Here is a 24,021-nt window from a genome sequence, read left to right as displayed (position 1 = left end):
ACCACCTCTCCAGCCTTTAACATTATTTTATTAAAGGAAAAACAGAAAAGTGCTGTGAAATCAGAAATGTATTTTATCACAAATTAAATTCTAGAAACTGAATATTTGTCAATAATATTCTACAAATTATAAACTGATATAATTCACAGAGGTATATAAAGTCCCTTTACTATATGCTTAAACATATTTTTAAAATAACTGCTGGCAAATGTAATAGTCCCTTAAAAATCACCTTGCCTATTAGCAAAATCTTAACTTGGAGTAGCAGAATGCTAAATGATTTGTTTATTGTTATACCATATACCAGGCTTGGCATAATAACAGTTGTGTGATGCTATTGTGAAAAGGCATCTCAGTTATAAACCCCCAATTGTAGTTGAAGAAACAGAGACCTTGTTAGAGGCCAGTAGATAAGTAGCAGAACTAGGCTCAGAAAGCAAAGTCCTTCAACTTCTGTCTAAATGTCTTGTAACCTACTCCCTGTCTCTATTGCTCAACACATGATTCTTGGATAATAATCATTAGGATGCATTTTTTTAAGTGGGGTCATAAGCCAAACACGTTATTCTGGCGCTCCAAGGTGTGGGTCATGGTATGTGAAAACCTAAACAGGACAACAAAGCCCAGCAATTCCACTTATGAAGGCCAGGACTAAGCCCAGAGAGAGACTCAAAGCTCTAAAACACTTTCTGTAAATAATGCACGGACAGCAAGAACTACACCATGAACAAATTCCTCAATGTCACAAATAATGCAGGTGTTGTCATAATCATAGTAACTGCTGCCAATACTTCAAGCGTGTAAAACCATGCTTCCTTCTTGGCTCCAAACTCCCAGAAGAGACCCTGAGCCTCAAAATATATTTACAAATACCTAGGCCATATAGATAGTCTTGTTTTCTTACTAGCTCAAAAAGTAAGAACCTATTTCAACTAATCTACATTTTCCCATGTGGCTGCTTACCTCTGTTCAGATTACATGCATGTGTCATCCTCACATCTTTCCGTGCAAATCATCCCACACTTGGCACTCTCCCATAATCCTTTCTGCCCACTGGATGTCCCAGTTTCTATTCTACTCTTTCCTGTAGGCCATAAATTTTTAAATTGACAGGTAATGTATCTATATAATACACAAGATATTCTCTCTCTCCAAGTGGGCATGTTTTTGCTGTTTCAGGTAAGTCCAATAAATATAATGTTGTGGCTTAGATTTTATAAACAAAAGTTCATAAAGACTGGTCCCCAGTGTGGGGATAAGGAGGAGTAGGAGGACTTTTAAGAGGTAGAACTTGTGGGAGGACCATACACTTCTCCTCCTCCTTTTCATTTTTTGGCCATGAGGTAACTGGTTTTGCTCCACCAACTAGCCCTGCCCTTATGTTCTACTTGTGTCTTAATCAGTGTTCTATTGCTATGAAGAGACACCTTGACCACAGAAGTCTTAAAAAGGAAAGTACTTTATTGGTCTTTGCTTACAGTTTCAGATATTTAGTTCAATAATACCATTGCAGGAAGCATGACAGAACACAGGTAGACAGTGGTGCTGGAAATGTAGCTGAGAGTTCTACACTTGAATATACAGGAAGCAGCAGGAGAGAGACTCTGGGCTTAGCTTTCCAGTGACACACTTCCAATATGGCCACATCTCCCAATCCTTTCCAATAGCACCAATCTCTGATGACCAAGTATTTAAATATGTGAGTCTGTAGGGGCCATTCTCGTTTGAACCACCACGACTAGTGGTCCAAGGCAATAAATTGAAACTGTGAAGCAAAAGAAAACTTTCTCTTTGTAAGTTGATCATCTCAGGTATGCACTATAGTAATAGAAAACTAACACGGCCTCCTCCTTCTTTCTGTTTTATTTGGGGGAAAGGGTTGGTTTTTGCTTTTTGGTTGTTGCTGCTGTTGTTGTTTTCAGACAAGGTTTCTCTGTGTATCTTGGCTGTCCTGGACTTGCTTTGTAGACCAGGCTGGGCTCAGACTCACAGAGATCCTCCTGTCTCTGCTTCCCAGAGTGCTGGGTTTACAGGCATATACCACCATGCCTTGTGGCCTTGTTCTTCTTAAAGTTGCTTTTAGTGAAAAAAAATGTGCAAAGAAAGTTAAGTAAAAGTATTGTCTTAATTAGGGTTTCATTGCTGTAAAGAGACACCACAGCCAAGGCAACTTTTATAAAGGAAAACATTTAATTCAGGCTGCCTTAAAATTTCAGAGGATCAGCCTGCTATCATCATGGTGGGAAGCATGTGGTGTCCAGGCAGACATGGTGCTGGAGAAAGAGCTCATCTTGATCCTCAGGCAGCAAGGAGGAGACTGGATGTGTTCACAGTAGGCATAGCTTGAGCATTTAAGACCTCAATACCCAGCCTCCACAGGGACACACTTCCTCTAACAAGGCTACACCTTCTACAATAAGGCCATGCATCCTAATAGTGTCAATCTTTCTGATCAAGCATTCAAACACATGAACCTATGGAGGTCATGCCTATTCAAACCAGCACAAGTATTAAATGTAAGGACACAAGGTAGTCATAAGCCAATCCAAAAGCAGACACTCCCTAGGCCTGGGCTGCTCTGAGAATAGAGCTATACCATAGCCATAGGCCAACAGTAACCCTGAGAACCTAATTTCTATAATCTACATTCTAAGCATCCTCTGCATACTATATACTTTTATGCTGTGCCCTATATGTCTCATCTATTGCCAGAAAGTATAAGGGGAAGAGCTTTCTTGGCCATTTAGCAAGGACATGGTCAATTCCTCTAAGAACAGAAAGGGACTTATATAGGTCATATGTGACAATCTGAATTTGTCAATACTGAAATAAATTAAGACTATTCTTGCATGAAATATTTGTTTTAAAAACAATTTTCCCTCAAGAAAGCTCATTACCATCTTCATAATATCCATGGGTTAAAAACATAATAACATGTCTAAACAAATTAATAATATGCATGGTTTAAATACAAATAATTCTTTGTGATAATATTCATTAGAATTATTGAGAAGCAAGCCCTACATCTAAGGTTCAGGGAATATTGTGGGAGAGGGGACAAAAAGATTGCAACAATCAAGTGGCCAGTATATCTATTACAAGATAGTGTCTTCTAGATATGACCCAGATGTCACACCCATGAGATCTCAATAATATGGATACCCACACAATACAAGACATACAGCCATCACAGATGGGGAAGTTTCACAAGGCCCCATCCCTACATAGAGGACTACAGGATATCAATAGCTGCTGAGAGAGGCAGAAGCAGTTTTCTGCATGGATGAGCTCCCTGGTAGTTTATGTAATCCCAAGTGGTAATCCTAAACTCAAATATATAACAGCAGTACTAAATGGGCTCAGAAGGTAAAAATATGAAAATATGTACCTAACAATAATTATAGAAGAAGAGATCATGGTCTAAGAGGGAATAGGGGAAGGATATGGTTAGTTGTGGAGGTTGAGGGAAAGGGTATAAATAATATAAATCTACCATAGTGTAGGAAAGCCTCAAAAATTCTAAATAAAAAATAGTCATACCTTGAAATTAATCCATCAAAGAAGCAGTGTTTGGAGGTGAACTTTTGGGACGTTATTAAGTCATGAGATGGAGCCATCATGAATGATATAAATGCCCTTATAAAATGCCTTGTAAAAAAGGTTTTCGTGGGGCTGGAGAGATGGCTTAGCTGTTAAGAACACTGTATGCTCTTCCAGAGGTCCTGCATTCAATTCCCAGCAACCTGTGGAAAGAATGTGACCTTGCCTTAGGCTAGGCCCAAGCAACCACATGGTGGCTCACATCCTGCATAATGTGTGATCTGATGCCCTTTTCTGGCATGAAGGTATATATACAAATACAGCACTCATATACACAAAATAAATAATTCTTTTTTTAAGGCCTTGGTGAACTCCCTTACCCCTTCCCCATTTAAGGCTATATTGAAAATGCAGCTGCCCATGAACCAGAAACTAGACGCTTCCCAGACACTGATGTTTCTCTATAAATTGATACTGTATTTTTCATCATTTAAATTATGAGAATTTTTTTCTGTTTATAAACCACTAAGCTGGTAGTAGTTTCAAATAGTCCACAGAGATTAAGATGGTTCCCTTAAATGCAAATCAAAACAACTCTTGAGATTCCATCTTGCACCCATCAGTATGGCTAAAATAAAAAATTCAAGTGACACCACATGCTGGCGAGGATGTGGAGAGAGAGGAACACTCCTTCATTGCTGGTGGGAATGAAAACTAGTACAGCCACTTTGGAAATCTATCTGGTGCTATCTCAGAAAAATGGGAATAGGGCTTCCTCAAGACCCAGCTATTCCACTCCTTGGAATATACCCAGAAAATACTGCAGCACACAAAAAGAACATTTGCACAACCATGTTCATAGCAACCTTATTCATAAAAGCCAGAATATGGAAACAGCCTAAGTGTCCCTCAGTAGAAGACTGGATAAAGAAACTGTGGTACATTTACACTATGGACTACTACTCAGCTATTAAAAACAAGAAATTCCTGAAATATGTGGACAAATGGATTGAACTAGAAATGATCATAATGAGTGAGTTAAACCAGAAGCAGAAAGAGTCACATGGCATATACTCACTTATATCTCGACACTAGCCCAAGGGGCATGTCCCATAAAAGTCTTCACTTACCAGGAAAGTGGGACAGAGGGGAGGACATCCTATTCAGACTCTAGGTGAGAGAAGCATGGGAGAATGGGGAAATAGAAGGATCCAGAGGGTCCTAGAAACCTACAAGAACATTATGATGGGCAGATCTGGTCCCAGGGGTCCTGCTCAAACATGGCACCAGCCAAGGACAATACGTGCAGTAAACTTCGAATCCCTACACAGATCTAGCCAAGGGACAGGCACTCAGAGGAAGGATATCAGGCTACCAAGAAGAGACTTGATACCCAATGAGCATATACAGGGGGAGGAGGTCCCCCTCAGTCACAGTCATAGGGGAGGGGATTAGGGGGAAAATGGGAGGGAGGGAGGAATCGGAGGATACAAGGGATGGGATAACAATTGAGATGTAATATGAATAAATTAATAAAATATATTTTTTAAAAAAGATGGTTCCCTTAAGTCCATGATGAAATGACACTTTTTTTTTTTTTTTTTTTTTTTTTTTTTGCCCTCTTGCACTTGAGCTTGGTTGTAATACTTACTCTGATTGACCAAATGTAAGCAGACATGATTGAAGTTTTAGGAGCCAGTGCATACTTCCCATGTTCGTATTTTCTCTAGCATGGCACCCAGCCACAATACAGACAATCCTGCTCTTTAAGCCTGGCACCAAGATTGAAAATATCTCGAGCCAGAGCTTCCAATCAACCTCAAATGGAGATGTAACATCAATGGGAAATACTTTTTACATCACAGAAACTTGGACGTACATGTTTCCACAGCATAGCCTGCACTATCCTGGCTGACTAGGGATTCAAAGCAGTTCCAGCCTGAAGCACCATGAATGTTTACCTAGAAATGAGGGGCAAAAAGTACGCATTGTGTTCATTATGATACAGTTTCCAATTTGTGCTGCACAGTTAGAGTAGCCTGCTCTCTAACTTTCCCAAGCCACACTGTTGATCATGTCCAAGCAATCTAATCTGCAGTGCATTGGCATAATGTACTTGTGGACTGTGTACAGTTTACTCTTGTTCATTGAAATGCTGATTTCTCTACCCCACTATCTGGTTCCAATCTGGACACTGCACTCTGATGTTTATTCTAAATATCTCCTGTCTCAAGTTTGTGTAAACATGTCAACATTTGTTCTCTGTATTGCCAATAAAAGCCAAGCAGCAATAACAGAGGATAAGGTGGGACATCCTGGTCCAGTGAAGGGTGGAGAAAGAGGAGGGAGGAAAGCGGATGGAGCCATGAGGTAAACATGAGGAGGATATGAGTAAAAAGCAAGTATAATGTGGAAAATATGAATGGGAGGAAACCATACTGCTTGGAGGTTTAGGATGGAGTAATTATTGCACAGCATGTGGTATAGGCTAATTAAATGGATCCTAGTCTCCATGTGTGGTTATTTTGGCATAAAACTGGAGAAGAAGTAACTGTTGATATACTGAATAAATAAATATTAAATATTAATAATCATTCCACAGGTGTGTACTTGCTTAATGTCATTAAATTACACGTTCTTATATCGGTTGATAGTCAACAGATTTACTGTAACTATCATTGTAAGTTTTTCAGAGGAAAAAAATCAATTTTGGGGCCAGGGAACAAGTATCAGAGCTATTGTCTGAAGGAAAAAGAAGAGTTCTGGCTCCACAGAATGGGACATGACTGTAGCCAGTGTGGTTTATTTACCTCCACCAATCCCCAAGTAATAGAAAAGCTTTTAAAGGCATCCATTTTTGCAACACACACACACACACACACACACACACACACACACAGAGAGAGAGAGAGAGAGAGAGAGAGAGAGAGAGAGAGAGAGAGAGAGAGAGAGAGAGAGAGAAAATGAATTTGGGTACCTGCAGAATGATAATAGTCAACATGGTAAGACAGAAGGGCTGTTGATAGAGGGTTAGCCTCTGGTTGCAAATGATTGCCATGTAAGGAGGGAACAATTAAAATACATGCTATTAGATTCTCTCAAAATACACTGCCCTGTTATGGTTCACATCATCACATCCACTGAAAATGAGACTGTCTGAATGACATATTTGGGAGAATGGATCAATCTCCTCAGTGCCTGTAGCAACTAACTCTGGAGGCTCCACAGCCAAAACGGCCAGGGTGTCCTGAAATTTGGAAGATAAATACAGCTGTGAAGTATTGATTTACATTACACTGTATAGATGTCTGAGTTATGTGCATATTTAGTATATGTATATACACTGTATATTATAGAGGAATGCATATATATTTATGTACTGTAATTTAGTCTGGCCCTCCAAGAGATGCCCTAACAGAATCAAATAAGTGAGATTCTACTGAGTGAAGAGTTGTGCAGTCTAAAACTATATTTCCGCCTCTGGCAGAGGTGCCATGCTATGGCATAAATGTGACTTTGAGTTCAGAGCAGAAGGAAAGATTGAGCAGTTGTAGCCTAGATTATCATGCTCTCTAAGGTACACTTGGCGAATCAAAGAAATCTCTCATCTCTCAGGCCTCCTTGAGATCTATATTGCAATCAGTCATTGGCTGTGGGTCATCCACAGGAAGGTGTGGCCTTGCAGCAAATGCTGTGGAGGATTTCAAAGCCTTTAGAGCTAGGGTGTGTTAAATGCTTAGACTCTACCTGTTTGAGGAAATCTGATTATACAATGTTCTGTAAGCTATAAGGTGCAGTAATAGTGCAATACAATGGGGGCAGGTATTAGGAGAAGGCACATACATCTGACTCAGCACTTCCTGCTTTAAACAACCCTCTCTGGGAATGCAGCCTGTTACTTAACCTCACACAGGGAGGCATGTTTTGGTATAATGACCTGTTTTAACATAGCCTCCTATCCCTTCTTCTCTTCCATCTGAGCCTTGTTTTGTTTACCTATAATTTCCTGACAATGTGCCTATGATGGAAGAACATAACTATTTCATGACTCGGTCTTCTTTTTTTAAGTGGGGGTGTCATATATCCTGAATATTGCTTATTATTACCTGCAAGTGTAGTTAGCCTTGGAAGTATTCAAGATGGACAAACTGAAATACTATAAAATTTAAAAATCAAAGTGCAGTATCCTGTACCATAGAAAAATTTAAATCAGTAATAAAATTTTTAAGATAGTCTGGTTGTATAGCCCAGCTCAAAATCCTCTTGCTTCTACTATCTAGGAACTAGGATTACAGGTGCCACAACCATGAACCACATTAAATGTTAATTTTTTGAGCATATCCCAGAATCTCCTATGTGGAACAAGTGCTGAGGAGTGAGTGGGAAAGCACAATAGCATGCAGTACTCTGCTGTTTTAAATTTGACTTTCACTATCTCATTAAATCTACCTTGTCTCCAATTTAGGCAAAGATTATAGCAAAAGATGATATTTGTTATAAATGTTTCAAAAGGTGGGAGTAACTGTGCTTACAGATCTTGTTCATGTCACCTTTGGGGCAAGTTATATAATACTTCTGAATTCCACTTGCTTCCTAAAAGGTAGCAGCTGATGGGTTAGATTTTATAAGAAACATACACATGGAAATGTTATCTTGTAAGTAGAATAGTCTGTTATAAATGGAAATATGGCTTATTCATACATTTTTGTATTAGCTACCTTTTCCTTCCTGCTTTCCCTCTCTATCCCCTCCTTTTTAATCTCAAGATTTACTCATATTGTTATCATATTGGGTAAGCATACAGAAAAATTCACATTCTGATCCCAAAAATTCTTTAAAATTACAATTTAATACATTTTATGTTCTTATATAGTTAGATGTTTTATTTTTGATGGATTTATAATGGAAGGCCACATCTTCAAAAATGTAAATCACATGAGGGTCAAATTATGTGTAGAAGAAAATATAGTTGCAAATGAAAATAGTGACATACAGGGGTTGACTCTCAGTGTTTGGGTGTTTTAGAAATAAAGGACATTAGACATTAACGAGTAACATTCAACTGGCTACATAGAAATGAGTGATACAATTAGTGTTAGTATGTAAGTACACCAGAAATAATGTTCTTTAACTCTCCAAGGTTTGATATGGCATCAGGTGTCACCACTGTAGAAAGGGATACTTAATTTTAAGAAGAATGTGAGAGACACAACAAAAACATGCTTTTAATCCTACTGTTTAGTTCATAATAAACAGTACTATTCTAGGCACTCACTGAGTAAGCATTGTACTCTGGCTGGTGGGCACAACACAGTAGAGTAGAAAGTACTACAGGTATATCATGAGAAAAGAAAAAGAAGAAGGAAGAGGAGAGAAGGAGAAGGAAGAGGAGAAAGAAAAAGAAGAGGAGGAGGAGGAGAGGAGAGAACTTAGTTTCATCAGTAATTTGTTCTGTAACCCATGACCTTCAGTCATTTCTTCTTTGTGAAATGAAGTGGTAGGGCCATGGCTCATGTGAAGCTGCAAATCAATTCATTCTGCAACTGCATGATCAATACTGAATGTTTTTGGAGAGTTTGTCATTCTCTTTCTTTACTGTACAAGTACTTTCCAATTATTTCCTAAAGGAAATGAAACACAGTTGGGAATAAAGAAAACAGTAACCTCGCTGCTTTTCCCTTACCACCAAGAGTAAACTCTAACCCAACCCTTACAAAATAAGAAATAGAGGGGATCAGCAGGAATTACTGCAGACAGTAGAGCAAAATTTGAGGAGTCACCGCGAGTGCTGTGGTTTGAAGAAAGAAAGGAGATTCTATGTACCTGCCTCTTAAACTGGAGTCCATAGAAATGCCAAGTGCCCGTGATTGTAAAAAATTATCTTCATATCTGAAATTGTTTCTATTTAATTATGAATGTAAGCAACAACTACACGGCTGCTTTGTTACCAGTTACACTTGCTTCCCTATTTAGAGATCACAGTAGTTTCTTAGAGTTGACGCTGGCTCCTGTTACTTAATGAAAAAAAACAAAAAACAAAAAACAAAAACCACATACGTAATTATTTCCACATGTGAAGTTATTGCAGTACAACAAAAATAAGAGTTTTCAAAACTCCATTTCAACAGTTTACTTCCTGTATAAGCCTACAGAATTCATCTTATACATTTAAAAACATTGCAGTGAGAAGGTCCCAATAAAATTGTCCATGGGAAGCCAGGCACGGTGGCTCAGGCCTTCAATCCCAGCAGTCTGGAGGCAGAGGCCTGGCCTACAAAGAGTCCAGGACAGGCAAGGGTGTTACACAGAGAACCCTGTCTGGAAAAGCAAAACAAAACACTGAAACAATGTCAGTGGGGCAATTAAGATGACTCTGGAAGGTATTCGCACAGCCAGCTCACGCAAGGACCACAGAATTCGCAAATTGGTCACTGTACACCCTAATGGGGGAAAAATGAAAACTATGGCTCCAAACTACGTGAGCCGGAAGTGGAAAACAGGAATTTCGTTGGAGAAAAGACAGATTATTTTACAGGAATCTCGGATGGCAAGAGTAAAGCATGAAGATAGCAGGGGCCCGTTTCGGTCACGTGCGTGGCTTCAGGAACCCTGGCAACCCACTTCCTGTTGACTAAAGTGATGCCTCTCTCCACCCTACGCTTCCCTCTCACCCCGCCAGGAAACGCAGGACCCAAGCCTCCACCGCAAAATCTGAGACCTCCGAGCTCGACTTCCTGGGGCCATGCGGGGGTCTATTGCTAAGGACCTCGCTCCAGAACGGAGCCATCTGCACGAGCGCAGACTCCGCCCCAGCCCCAGGGTCAGTCCGTGCAACCTTCCGGTCTGGGGCCTCCCAGCGGCGCCGTTAGCTTACGTCACGGAATATGATTGGCTAGGCGTCTCTGACCGCACGTGATTGACTACTGACGGCCAGAGCCCGCCCCCTCCCCGCCCGCGGCCCGCGGTCGCCAGGTGTCCTCGCGCCGCTGATCCGCGAGCAGCCTGGCAGTTTGACTCTTCCTCCTCGCCGGTCCTCCTGATTGCGTCCATGGCTACCGCCACGACGGAGGAGCCCTTCCCATTCCACGGTCTTCTGCCAAAGAAAGAGACTGGGGCCGCCTCCTTCCTGTGCCGCTACCCGGAGTATGACGGACGCGGGGTGCTTATCGCTGTCCTGGACACGGGGGTCGATCCCGGGGCCCCAGGCATGCAGGTGAGGCGGCGCCGAGGTCCGGCGGCCGAGAGGGCCTAGCCCGAGCCAAGCCCGTGATGGCCGGACAGCTCGGGGCGACCACCAGGCCTGGTTCCGGCTCCACACAAAAGCGGCGTGGTCAGCGTGGCTGTTCGGTCTGGGGGCCGCGGAAAAGCCCTGCCGGCCAGCTGGGGCGTGCCAGCAGGCCCCGCACCTCCTAGCGAGGATTTGAGAGTTTTTAATCCTGGGGGCGCAGGGGACGGTGGAGGCGGCATTGATAGGGTAGCAGCCCTGACAGAACTCCTCAGTGATGTGGTTTAGAGATTGGTTTTGGCAAGACCAGCAAAGCTGGGTTCCCAGAAGACAACCCGGTACGCGCTTCCGGAATGGTTTCTTCTGATACTTTTGTTTCTTCTATTTTTAAGTTATCTGCTGTGTATTTGTGTAGGGTCCTTGAAATCTCCTAGGTTAGTCTTTTTACATAAAGCCCAACCATTTTATCTGGGGCGGAAATATGCATGCATTTTAAACTCCTTAAAACATAAGAGGACATACTTTGCTTATGACTTCCCAGAATGACTTAATTTTCCTTTATGCAAGTTCGAAGTCTTACAGCAGGGATCTAACTGAAAGTGATTTTTTTTTTTTAATCGGAGTAAAAAACGTTTTGTTTTTTAAACTAAACTAGCCTTTAACTAAAACCCACTAATAAATGCTTTCTAACCACGGTTGAAAATCTTTCCTGACTACCCTAGCACTTATTTTCCTCCCTTAACGTCTATCAGATAGATACATCAGATTATATAGATAAGATATATCATCTTAATCCTTGTTTCTCATTAAAGAGGGGTGCTTAATAATTCCTCTCCTAGCCCTTGGTTTTCCTCCCGGCTTTAGTTCTGTCTGATAACTAGCATAAATGCATAGGAAGATAATTGACATAAACTTTAGGAATTAGTCCAAGGGATAGGAAAGAAGCCTGTGTGGCCACTCTATTTCTTACGTCCTCTGGGCTACACCTGTGCTCTGGAACACACGGTGGTGGTCCTAACTGGCAGTCTCTGATTAGAAGTTCAGGTAATGAGTTCCCTCCTGGTGACTCTAGCTGTTATTTTATTAATAGTAATTGCTAAGGCTTAAGTTACGGTGACAGCAGTGCCACATTGAGGGTTTATTGCACAGTGGAAGTGCTTCCCATTACAAAGCAGTGTGTGTTTACTTTTCGTAGGGTGTGTGGGGGAACAGCTAGGGTAAGTGGCTCACTGGTTCCTTTGTTAGAGGATCAGAAAATTTTGCAGTAGCAATACTCAGTGGGCATTTGTGAAATTTCCAGTACTGCTTATCAAAGTATTTTGTTTCTGTAAAGTAGGAGTTTTCAACCCCTTAGAATTAATTGACAATTGAGAGAATAAATTACCTGTGACTTAGGTTGCTTTAAAAAAAAAGTGTTAAAAACTATTTTTTAAAAAATCCTAAGTAAACACTAAATGTTTAGTAGAGGAATTCATGCTGGGTCATTGTCTGAAGGGATAAATATGTTTGATATTTACATACAACATAAATATCAATCAATAAAATATTGAACCAAATGAAAACATAAGATCATCTAACATTACTTTTCAGATTCTAAACAGATTGGTGTTTTTTTAATTTAGCAAGAAATTTACACATGAGTGACTTTAATTTTTTTTCTTACCTGACAGAATTCTTTTGTAGCACTGTATATGTATGATTAAAGTAAGAAAGCAAATAGAAATAAAAGGAAAAGACTAAAAGAGGAGGCTTACCTGCCAAATGGGATCTAAATAAAAAACTAGACACAATTGAGTTCTCTCTAAGCCCGTTATCTCCTCCTTTGATAACTTCCATAGGCCAAGCCCTTTTGTCGCAGCATCAGGGCATATTTAAAGTAGAGAGGGCAGTGCCAGGTATGATAGCACTCTCCTGTATACAGATAGCATGAGGAGAGTAATGATTATATAAATGATTCAATATTCCCTCAACAAGCATTCAAGTACAAATCCATTAAATAATGAACTCCTAAAAACTGTGACTTTCACAGAGATAACAGGTGAGATGACAGGAAAACTGACTGAGATCATGAATAGGTTTCCTGACAAGATAAAACATGGTCTGGGTCATATATACAAAAGCAATTCTCACTGCCAGTAATCTTCTATTGATCATGCTTCACCTTTATAAAGTTATTCATCAAAAGCAAACCAAGTATCACATATTTGTTTAAAACAAAGTTGGTTTGTTTTTGATTAACACTCAATTTTTAAATTCTATTATAAGGCTTTTCATTCATTCATAACCTTCGAGTGTAGCCTCAGCAGCAGCCTTCACTCTGGGGTTCTCTTGAATATTTGATTTCCATCTTTTCCAGGCACCCAGATGTCTCAGGCATGTGGTATTTAATCTGCCCAAAAGTTTTCTATAATCATTTGCAAACTGCTACTTCATTACTGATTTAATTCAACCTTTTGCTAGGTTTTAACTTTACAGACAGTTTTTCTCCCTTTCATTCTCCTTCTAAGTTGTAAATACCTCTAATAAAAATTTTCATTTTATTACTGCCACTTAACATTTTTTTCTGGTTAAAATTTTGGGAAAGCATATATCAAATTTATTTATTTATGAAATCTGCTAGTAATAAGCATTTTTGTTGAAAAAAGACATGTGTATGCATAGTAGAGGAATACAGTTTCCTCTTGGAGGAAAACAGTTTGGGGTAAAGGGTACAAGTAACCCCTTAGAAGTTTAATGCACTAATTCACTAAAATATCTGTAATTAATCATATATACATACATATTAATTGGTTATATAGTATTCCTATTAACTGTCTTTTACTTATGGTAGTTGGTTTAGTTTCTGCAAGTTGAGCATTGTTTTATGGCTACCTTCTTAACTCTTAGATCATAATTTCTACTCATCTGTTATCTCAACTGATAATAAGCTTTCTAAAAGCAAGGATCCTTTTAAATTGGTTAAATTCTTAGAATAAAAGTTACTACGTAGTGATCACATATGAAATCCTTTGCTTAATGAACATTTTCAATATCTCCTTTGAAATTTCAACTTCACTACTTATACTCACACTGTATTGTTTGTTTAGTGAACTTTTGTTTTTGATGATTTACAAGTTTACCACCTCTTGTTCTGGTCTTCTCTACAGATGCTTAATGAATGGTTTCTACCCATACTAGTTTCTGCTTCATAATGGGTACAGTGGAAAATAACATGGAGTCCTGACATTTTGGGAAAATCTTTAGGCAGTTTCTCTTTATTCTGCTAACATATCCAGAAAGCATATCCGAGTCCCTCAGGAACAGAGAACTTATTACTGTTCCATTCCCCAAAATTTCATTTTATAGATTGTATCACTCACTCATACACCTCTTCTTCCTCAAAGATGGATAGCATATTTCCACTATTACCAGTTAAATTTTCTTCTTATCTCAAAGCTTTACTGCAAATTTTTTATATGATTTTGCCTTTATATTTTTTCTAGCCCTAAATTCTTTAGTCTCTTTGAAAAATCTTCAATAGATTTGACAAGAAATTTAAAATTTCTGCAATTGTATTTTGTATCTTTACCTCTGTATATGTGCATACTTGTGTGAGTAGGGGGTGCTTTTTATAAGTAAAATTTATGGAACTAATACGTGATTAAATCATTAAATCCCATTTGGCTTTTTTCATCTTTTTCTTGGCCCACATACTGATAATGATTTATTTTACTAGTTTAATATGATTTTAACTTTTTTCTAAATTGTGATATTGAGCCTTTTGTTTATCAGCATTCTTCAAGTTATAAATATTTAAGAAAACCGAAGAACTGTTGTTTATAAAAAGAGTAGCTATTAAAAAAAAAAAAAAAAAAAAAAAAAAAAGAGTAGCTAAACCTGACAGGCCCTTTGGAGCGTCATATCATCATGCTCTCAGTGTTTAAAGGCAACATGACACAATTCTATGTGGGATTCACCAGCTGTACCTTCTTAGCTCTATCACGAAAAAATTGTGCACATTTTCTGAGAGTCACTTCTTCCTAGAGTATATCTTAAATACAAACAACGCTCTTCAAATACTGTAGAGGAAATACTTTTGTATTGGAGAAAAGATTCATAGTGGTTAAAAAGATTTAATAGTAATGGCTGTTAACGGTGGTCTTAACGACTTAGGAATTTTCTAGGTGGAAGAAAAGTCTTTTTTTTATTATTATTAATTTATTCTTGTTACATCTCAATGTTTATCCCATCCCTTGTATCCTCCCATTCTTTCCTCCCCCCCCCCCCATTTTCCCATTATTCCCCTCCCCTATGACTGTTCGTTAGGGGGATTTCCTCCCCCTGTATATGCTCATAGGGTATCAAGTCTCTTCTTGGCAACCTGCTGTCAGAAGAAAAGTCTTAAAGACTGTGCCTTTTACCATTTTAACATTTGCTTTTTCCCCCCTTCTTTCTCTTTTTTTCAGACTTTGTATTTCTGTGCTTAATACCTGCTGGTGTGTACTTACAGTGTACATGCATAAGTACAGTTTTAACCAGTTTATATATTTATTGTACAAAATGATGGGTTTCCTTATGACATTTTTATACGTGTATATCCCAAAAGACAATAAGTAATAAGTGGGAACATGATTTAGAAAGCTCTAAATAGAACAGGGCTTGTGGCTTGTGAGGTGGCTTATTAGGTAAATGTGCCTGCTGCCAATCCTGAGTTGAAGCTTCATGATCCACATGATGGAAAGGGAACCAACTCCTATAAGTTGTCATCTGACTTGTACTTCTACTCTGACATGCTTGTACTCACACATATACCCATACATACAAAATAAATAAAATGTAATTTTTAAAATATACAACTATCCAATATATGAAAAAATTCTCAGCATCCTTAGTTATCAGGACAATACAAGTCAATGCTGTATTGAGATTCCAGCTTAACCAACTCAGAATTTCTGTCATCAGGAAAGCAGCAGATAATGGTGAGGATGAGGTTGAAGGCTGCAGAAAAAACCTTATATACTCATGGAAATATATATTGGAACAGAATGGAAATCAGTATCCTAAGTACATATTGAATGCCTCTCCCAAACTAACCCTGAAAGAACCTATCAATTAATTCTTCTGTGAAAATATCCTACTTTTGTTTCCTGTGGCAGTAGTATCGTGGCTGCCATGAAAGTTTATGGCTAGTAAAGAAGCATACCTTACCAAAATTAGAACTAATGCTAAGGAATCCATGTTGGGTCATTCAGTAATTTAAAAAACAAAAAATGTTAAACGCAAAAGCACTGTTTGTTGCTGGGTGTATGTTGGCAAGTTGACCTGCATGGAGATAATAGCTGTCCCTATGGACCTTATACTCTTAACAGAAGAAAATGAGAGCCACTGCATTGTGTGTGTCATTGCGAGTTGGAGTGAAGTGAACAATGTGCCGTATGATGATCAAGTTCAGGATAGTGAACACATTAAGAGATCATGGGGAGGTTTTTCTGAAGGGGTGATGATGATACTGTTTTAAAAAACTGAAATGTACGGTCAGATGCTTTCTATAGCTGAAGGAATAGAGAATTCCAAAGATGATTGTCTGAAAACAATTAAAAGTCAAGAAAAATCTGCATTTTATAGGCAGTGCTGCCACAAAGCTTTGAGTTCTGAGTGTTCTATGAGTCTGTAGGAAAAGATTTTAAAGGAGAAGAATAATAAAACATAGTTTGTCTTAATAGTACACTGTGGGGAGCCTTTGACAACATGATTACACAGACTTCTTCAATGTAACTAACTTGTAACTAACCTCTTTTTGCCCAAGAAGTTGTACACACCCCAAGTATGTAGGGAAATAAAATAGATATACAAAACAAGCATTTACTGCTAAGTCGTAAAGTTTATTTTAGGGGCTGGAGAGATAGCTCAGTGATTACAAGCTCTTAATTCTCTTGGAGTGGACCAAAGTTCAGTTCTCAGCCCCACATGGTAGCTCAAAACTACTTCCAACTACAGTTCTGAGGATCCATCACCCCCTTTGTCCTCTGAGGTCACCAAGCACACATGTGGTACATACATACAAGCAAGCACTCATACACATAAAATAAAAATAAATCTTTAAAAAATTTTGGTTACATATAATGACACTTACTAAAAGCAAAAAACAAATGTGTATACATAATGAGATGAATAAACTTGTTTAACATATCCAATTTAAAGATAAAGTAATTGGATATTTACATGCTGAGGTGTGATGTAGAGAAAATATTAAACACTTTATTTTATGAAATTTAGCCATTTGGTTTCTATAAGAGTATAAAATTTCATGCAGTAAAAATATTGCAGTCTGTAGAAAACAGTAGATCAAGTCAGCCTGAGGTGTTTCAAACACATGTTCAATGAATTTTGTGATGTGATGGCATACACAATACAAAGTATGCATGTTGAATGTTCAAAACCAACTCCACAGTTCTTACACAGTGCAGCTAGCGTTGAGTGGTGTTACAAATACTTCACATTTATTACACTTTTAGTTTTTAATTAAGTTTTGGTTGTTGCATATTCAGTAATCTTTTACTCTTGCTAGGTATTTTGTGATACCTCACAAGATTAAATGACAGGACATTCATAAAGAGTGAGTTTCAACTCAGTTTAAGAAACTGATACCTACATTAGGAAAGTAAGAGATTGTAGTGATTTAGCAAGTTGGCACAATGGTAATAGCAGAAAATGGATTTGAATTCCATTTTAGAGGAAGTACTTCCTGATAGCTGTGATGCAAGGTGTAAACTAGATAATCAGAGAAACACTTTGGTGTCCAACTTGAACAACTCTGTGTATGATGATACCTAAAAAGATAGTTTGGAAACAAGTTTGGGAGTATATTATCTTTGAAATGGGAACTTAATAATTTTCAAGTCCTGGTGTACTATCCAGTAATGGAATACTGTTTCTATCCAGTCTAAAGTTTCTTCAGATAACTTGCTCAGATGTTGCCTTTTCAGCAAGGCCTTTCTGGGCCAACCGACTTAAAATGGAAGAATCCATATTATTTGTCTCCTGTCTTCTGCTCATTTTCTCTCAGTACTTTACATCTTTATTATTGTTTATTTCCTTACTCTGCAATATATAAGATAAGGTATTTTTATTTACTTAACAGCAGCTATATCTAATACCGAAAGGGTTATAAATATTAAAGAAACACATGTAACCACTTGAAGGGTTGTATATTCTTTTGTGTCTAATTTTTTTGTTAGCATTCGTTATCCTTTGTCTTCAGTCATATTTTTAATATAAAAGAATTTTCACAGGCAATTTTATTTATATATGTACATGCACATGGATATACATTACTTTCTTTAAAGACAATAACTAATATTTTATTTGTCCCAATTTTTAGATTACAACTGATGGAAAACCAAAAATCATTGATATCATTGATACAACAGGAAGTGGCGATGTGAATACTGCTACAGAAGTAGAGCCAAAAGATGGTGAAATTGTTGGTCTTTCTGGAAGAGTGCTTAAGGTTGGAACATTTCTCTTATTGAATGGGTTTTTTTGTTTTCACCCTTCTTCTTCTTCTTTTTGTAATGTTGCTTCAAAACATCTAATGTTTTTAACTTAAATTGGCACTACAGTAGTATTTGCCTGTTAATTGCAAAGTGAATTATCTCAAAACCCCTTGGATTGAAATGAGAAGATGTTCCCTGTATTCCAGGAACCTAGGTGTGATGTTGATGAATGTATATAGTTGTGAATTTCTAATGAAGTTGTAAATTGTTGGCCATGGCTATGGTTTCATTTAAAGGCTTAGTTAGCTTGAGTGCATTGGGAAGTTAGCTATACCATGGATGTAAGTTGTTTTTTCGTTTGGTTTGATTTGGTTGAGGCAGAGTCTATGTAATCCTTGCTGCCTTGGAACTCTACGTGGACCAGACTGGCCTCAAACTCATAACTCTGCCTGCTTTTGCCTCTAGTACTACTATTAAAAGCTGTACCACTACACTTTGTTTCTTTGCCACATGGCACTCTCCCCAGAGCTGTTTTGTAGTGTAGCATGGCAGCTATTCTCAGGGCAAGAGACTATCCAAGGTGAAAGCCTTGGTCTTTTTATAAGGTTAGTTTACAAATGAACAGTTTATCTCTTCATTGTATTTTACTTATTGGAAGTCAGTCAATAAATCAGCAGACACGTGGAAGAGGTATCTCATGACAGCATAACATAACATCCATACTGAAGGCCATCTTAGAACTTCATTGTTCAGTAAAGTTCTTAAAATTTGGAGTGTTTTCTTTAATTGAGGTGAACAAATGGTTTTAACATTAAAATAGGAAAAACAGAAAGTAACCTCCTATAAAGTTTTGCTTTAATCATATTCTTAGTGAACCTGACCATAAAGAAATATTTAGACCCTAATACCGGCCATCTTAAATGACTGGCTTTCTTTTATTTTGCCATTGGTAGAAAGACATGGATAAGCTAAGCATGAGACAATAGCTATAAAACAATTGTAAAGCAATTCATGAGTTTCTGGTTAATGACTTTAGAGGATGACAAAAGAAAAAATTGAAGCGGTTTTTAATTTTAATCTTTTAAGACAAGTAGACTTATTTTGAAGTGCATTAATTTATTCTAGGATAGTAAATTGTATATCTAATGAGCTTGCAGATGTAGAATTACATAATTTTTTGTTTGTTTGGTTAGTTGGTTTGGTTTGGTTTTGACTTTTCGAGACAGGGTTTCTCTGTGTAGTCTTGGCTGTCCTGGACTCGCTTTGTAAACCAGGCTGGTCTTGAACTCACAGAGATCCGCCTGCCTCTGCCTCCTGAGTACTGGGATTAAAGATGTGAGCTACCATGCCCGGATTCATAATTTTATTCTTAGTTGCTTATTTTTGGATAGCTGTAATAACCTTAGCATTAAATAAGCCATATGAACTGTTGTCACTAATGTTCGTTAGACATTATATGTAATATGTAACATTCCTTACTAAATAAGATAAAACAATTAAGACTGATTTGCTTTTTACTCATATGCAGACTGCAGCCCAGTATATTCATTACTTCAATTGCTATGCATATTCTCCAGGGAGTTGACATCTAGACCAACTTCCTAGTCAATACAGGGGAAGCTGCTGATTGGTTAAGTATGGATAGCTTGTGAAATGGGATGGTGGAAAACTAATTGCTCTTCATACAGACTTTCAGCCAGCCTTTCCCTTTTCCATACACATATACAATATACTTAATCAGTTATTTAGATGTTTTTCAGTGGTCAGAAAGAAATAATTATTAGTCACTGGTACTGTGGCAACTTGCATCTCCTTAGCTCTTTAGGACACCATTTTCTAAAGCTAGCACAGTAAGTTTCTTTGACTTAGCTATTTACTACAATAAAGTAAATATTTGTCTCTATTTTTCCTTTTTCCAAATAGCCCTTAGCAGCCAATAGAACCTCATTGTTCTGCTTTAAGACTAGGTACAAGGTAATATTTTGAAGACTTGGTAGCCATTGTCTACAGATGATAATCCTCTGTCCTTTCCTCCAGACCACAACCTATTTCAACTTATGTGATAATCATTTCTTTGTTTTCTACCTTTGTGCAGATATATAAAATGCATTATTTAATTTTTGCTATTTTTCAGCTTTTCATGAATAACCTCATGTCAATATCAGTTCTTCTTTTGTTGGTGTTTACAAGATTTGAGATTCTTGAGACTGGCCTTTATCGTTGTAACAATAATTTGTTCAGTTTCATTGCTGAGTAGTATGCTATGGTTTCTGTACTGCTATATTGAACTGTTTGTTGCAATTTAGACATGAGTGGTAGGGCTAGACAGCCATAGGCATGTTCTTTGATCAGCCTTCCTGTCTATTGCAAATCCCCGCTTTTATGATAAATTAAGCTATAAAATAACAGGTGATCTTAATTCTGGAGAGTAGAATGTGTCAACCAACAGAGAGCATGAGAACAGTCATGACCCTTTGAGTCAGTCTCAAAGGGAGTTAACCAAGAAAATGTGGATGTTGGCATTCTCATTTTCATAATGCTCCATTGTGGTTAAATGGTCTTGAGGCTGCTGATAGATTGGCTATTCCCACTACGGTAGATAGCTGAGGTGCTAGGGTATTTTCCCACACATGCACTAATGCACATCCTTAAAAGACCTTGCCTTCATTATTTCACTTACTTTCTAGTTTTATCTTCCCCTCCCATGATTTGGGAAGAGAAGAGGGTCTATTTACTCGATGAATATGCCACCCACATCATAAATATTCATAGAAACATCTCTAAGGCATATATGTTAGAACAGCAGTGCTGCCACCCACTTTTGAGACAAGCCAACTCTTCCCTCTCCTTTGTAGTACTTGCAGCTCCCCCACCCCCCCCCCCCCATCTCTCCCTCCCCTCTTTCTGATTTTTTAAAAATTACCCATTTTATTTTTTATGTATACATTTACATTATTACACATATATACAGTAAACTACCTATAGCAAGAATAACCATGACACAATCAGGAATTATATAAATTTTACATTCTTAGTGTTTGGCTATTTGTATTTGACAGCCTTGAAGAAAACATCTTTCCTATCTTGGTGCTTCTAAAACTCTGAATGTAAATCAATCTCTATCATATCTTGTCATTATCAACTTAAAACATCTATCTCGATCTAAAAACATCTTAACCCCTGAACAACTAAGCTTCACTGTAAAACTAAGCTACCTGATCTTCAGCTCCATCAAAGACTTGAGAAGGAATAAACTTGATTACCTGAATGTGCCAGGAGTACAAGTTAGTAGCTTTCTAAATGAGAAGATGACAGAGACAGTTTGCTACCTGAATTCTTACCCAAAACTCTCTATAACATTGGAGCATCTTCGTCAAGAAAAGAAAATTCTCCCACCACATAATAATCAAAACATTACATGTACAGAACAAAGAATATTAAAAGGTGCAAGAGAAAAAGGTCAAGTCACATATAAAGGCAAACCCATCAGAATTACACCTGACTTCTCAACAGAGACTATGAAAGCTAGAAGGGCCTGGACAGAAGTCACGCAAACATTAAGGGACCACAGATGCCAACCCAAAGTACTATACCCAGCAAAACTTTCAATCACCATACATGGAGAAATCAAAATATTCCATGACAAAACCAGGTTTAATCAGTACCTGGCCCCACAGAAGATACTAGAAGGAAAACTCCAACTCAAGAAGGCTAACTACCCCCAGGAAAACACAGGAAATTAATAACTCCACATCCACAAATCCAAAACACACACACTCTACCACCACCAACATCAAAACAAAAGGAAATAATAACCACTGGTCATTAATAGCTCTTAACATCAATGGTCTCAACTCCCCAGTAAAAAAGAGACAGCTTCTCTTAAACTGTGTCTTGCAACTGAAATTTCTGCTTCCAAGAATAGAGACCACATACCCACCCGTCCACCCCCCGCCCCAAAAAAAGTCATATGGTTTGGATTATGCAATATTTCCCCTGGTACACAAAAGAAAATAAATGTGATGCCCCCCCTCCCCAGTTGGTGGTGAAGTTTAGAATCATAGCCACATTTAAAAACCATTAAAATAAATTTGTTGGTTCCCGTGATGGAACTAGATTCTAAATTTTTACCTTCCTGTTGTTTGTATAAGTAATTTCATTTTATCTTTCTATTAAAAAACTATTTTTAAAGCCAAGCAGTGGTGGTGCACACCTTTAATCCCAGCACTAGGGAGATAGAGGCAGGCCAATCAATGTGAGTTCGAGGCCACCCTGATCTATAGATCGAGTTAAACACTAAAATTAATAATAACAATAATAATAAATAGTAATGAGATAATTTGAGAGAGTGTTATAGATCTCACATGGAATTAATGTGATTTTATAGTGTTGTCTATAAGGATACAAAGAGCCCTGTTTAATATATGTGCATTATCTGTATGGTACTGTTGTTGAAGAGTGACACTCTTACTCCAGTAGGAAATCAGTGTAAAGAAAGTTATGAAAATTGCTTCTCCTCCCTGCTACTTAATTGGCACAAGTATGCTAAAGAGAGAGATGAGGTGTCAGCCACGTTTAAGAACTCGTTTAATGAAGTAGTACGTTTTCAAAGGATTTTATAAACTATGAAGCCATAGTGACATTAAGTGACCGCCTAGAATATTGTATTTCTCATACACATAAGCCTGTTTACCCAATGTGAGCCAGTAGTATATAGAAAAATGAGTAAACAATTTGTTTTACCTGTAGATTCCTGCAACCTGGACAAATCCTTCGGGAAAATACCATATTGGCATTAAAAATGGATATGACTTCTATCCAAAGGCTCTCAAGGAAAGGATACAGGTAATGAAAAACTCAGAATGAGTTGCTTGCAAATGTATGTGCTTAGATTAGTTTCCTACATGAAGAATGAGAATTTTGTTTGGTTTTGGTTTTGTAAACTCTCATGAGGTCTTAAATCTTTGAAGGTCTTGGACTTGAAAGACTATTTAAGGGTATGGTTTTTACTTAAAGTAGTTCTTAGTCTTGGGTACATGAACTAGTTAGTTTAGGGAAGAATAAAGCAAAACTAAACTAAAGCTTGGGTTTGTGGGTGTTTGTTCATTTGTTTTTGGGGGAGAGGGTAGTGACATAATCTGAGCTTTAGATTTTAAAGGACTTTCATGAAGTACAGACCTCTTTATTTTTGTTCTTGTATTTTTAAAGAAAATGTGCCCCTTTTATCTTGTCTATTCTTGCTCTCAGTTTGTTATCACTTGGTATTACTCTGTTAATCAGCTCTAAAGCTATTGAAGTATGTGTATAAGAAACACAAGTTTGGGGCTGGAGAGATGGCTTAGCAGTTTAGAGGGCTTACTCCCTTTGCATCAAACCTAGGTTTAGTTCCCAACATGGACGTCAGATGACGCATAACCACCTATAACTCTAGTTCCAGGGTATCTGATGCCCTCTTCTGCCTTCTTTGGGCACCAGCATGCGTATAGTGCACATAAATTCACACAGAGACACATACATACACATAAATGAGATAAAATGTGTTTGTAGTTAAGGAAGAGCCAAGTGTGGTTAGAAGTCTGTTTTAAAGAGTTGCTATCCAGTGGAACTTTCTAGTATGATGCAAATGTTTGAAGTGTTTAATATCTGCTCTATTAAGGGAACTGCTGTGGGTTGCTATACTACACAGTGCCATTTCTGAATACTGCTATGACACTAATTGCTGATGCAAGTCCAGAGTTCTTCAATTGTAAAACAATTCCTGTCAGTAATCTTGATAGATGT

The 24,021-nt window shown here is 38.0% G+C and overlaps 1 protein-coding gene across 3 annotated transcripts in view; it reads left to right on the top strand.

The window, feature by feature from the left end:
• The first annotated feature begins 10,480 nt into the window (after positions 1 to 10,480).
• Tpp2 (tripeptidyl peptidase 2) overlaps positions 10,481 to 24,021 on the top strand; it is an 82,768-nt gene continuing 69,227 nt past the window's right edge. For 2 of the 3 annotated variants that reach the window (XM_051153766.1, XM_051153768.1), the window contains exons 1-3: positions 10,481 to 10,753; positions 18,126 to 18,254; positions 22,990 to 23,085. In XM_051153766.1, coding sequence (XP_051009723.1) covers positions 10,589 to 10,753; positions 18,126 to 18,254; positions 22,990 to 23,085 — 390 coding nt within the window. In that variant the 5' untranslated portion in view covers positions 10,481 to 10,588. The remainder of the gene's footprint in view (positions 10,754 to 18,125; positions 18,255 to 22,989; positions 23,086 to 24,021) is intronic. The other variant, XM_051153767.1, reaches the window with a different exon arrangement.

Source organism: Acomys russatus, chromosome 12, assembly GCF_903995435.1.
Source record: "Acomys russatus chromosome 12, mAcoRus1.1, whole genome shotgun sequence".
Lineage (NCBI taxonomy): Eukaryota > Metazoa > Chordata > Mammalia > Rodentia > Muridae > Acomys > Acomys russatus.
The sequence above is the reverse complement of the archived record's forward strand: the minus strand, read 5'-3'. Positions and strand labels throughout refer to the sequence as shown.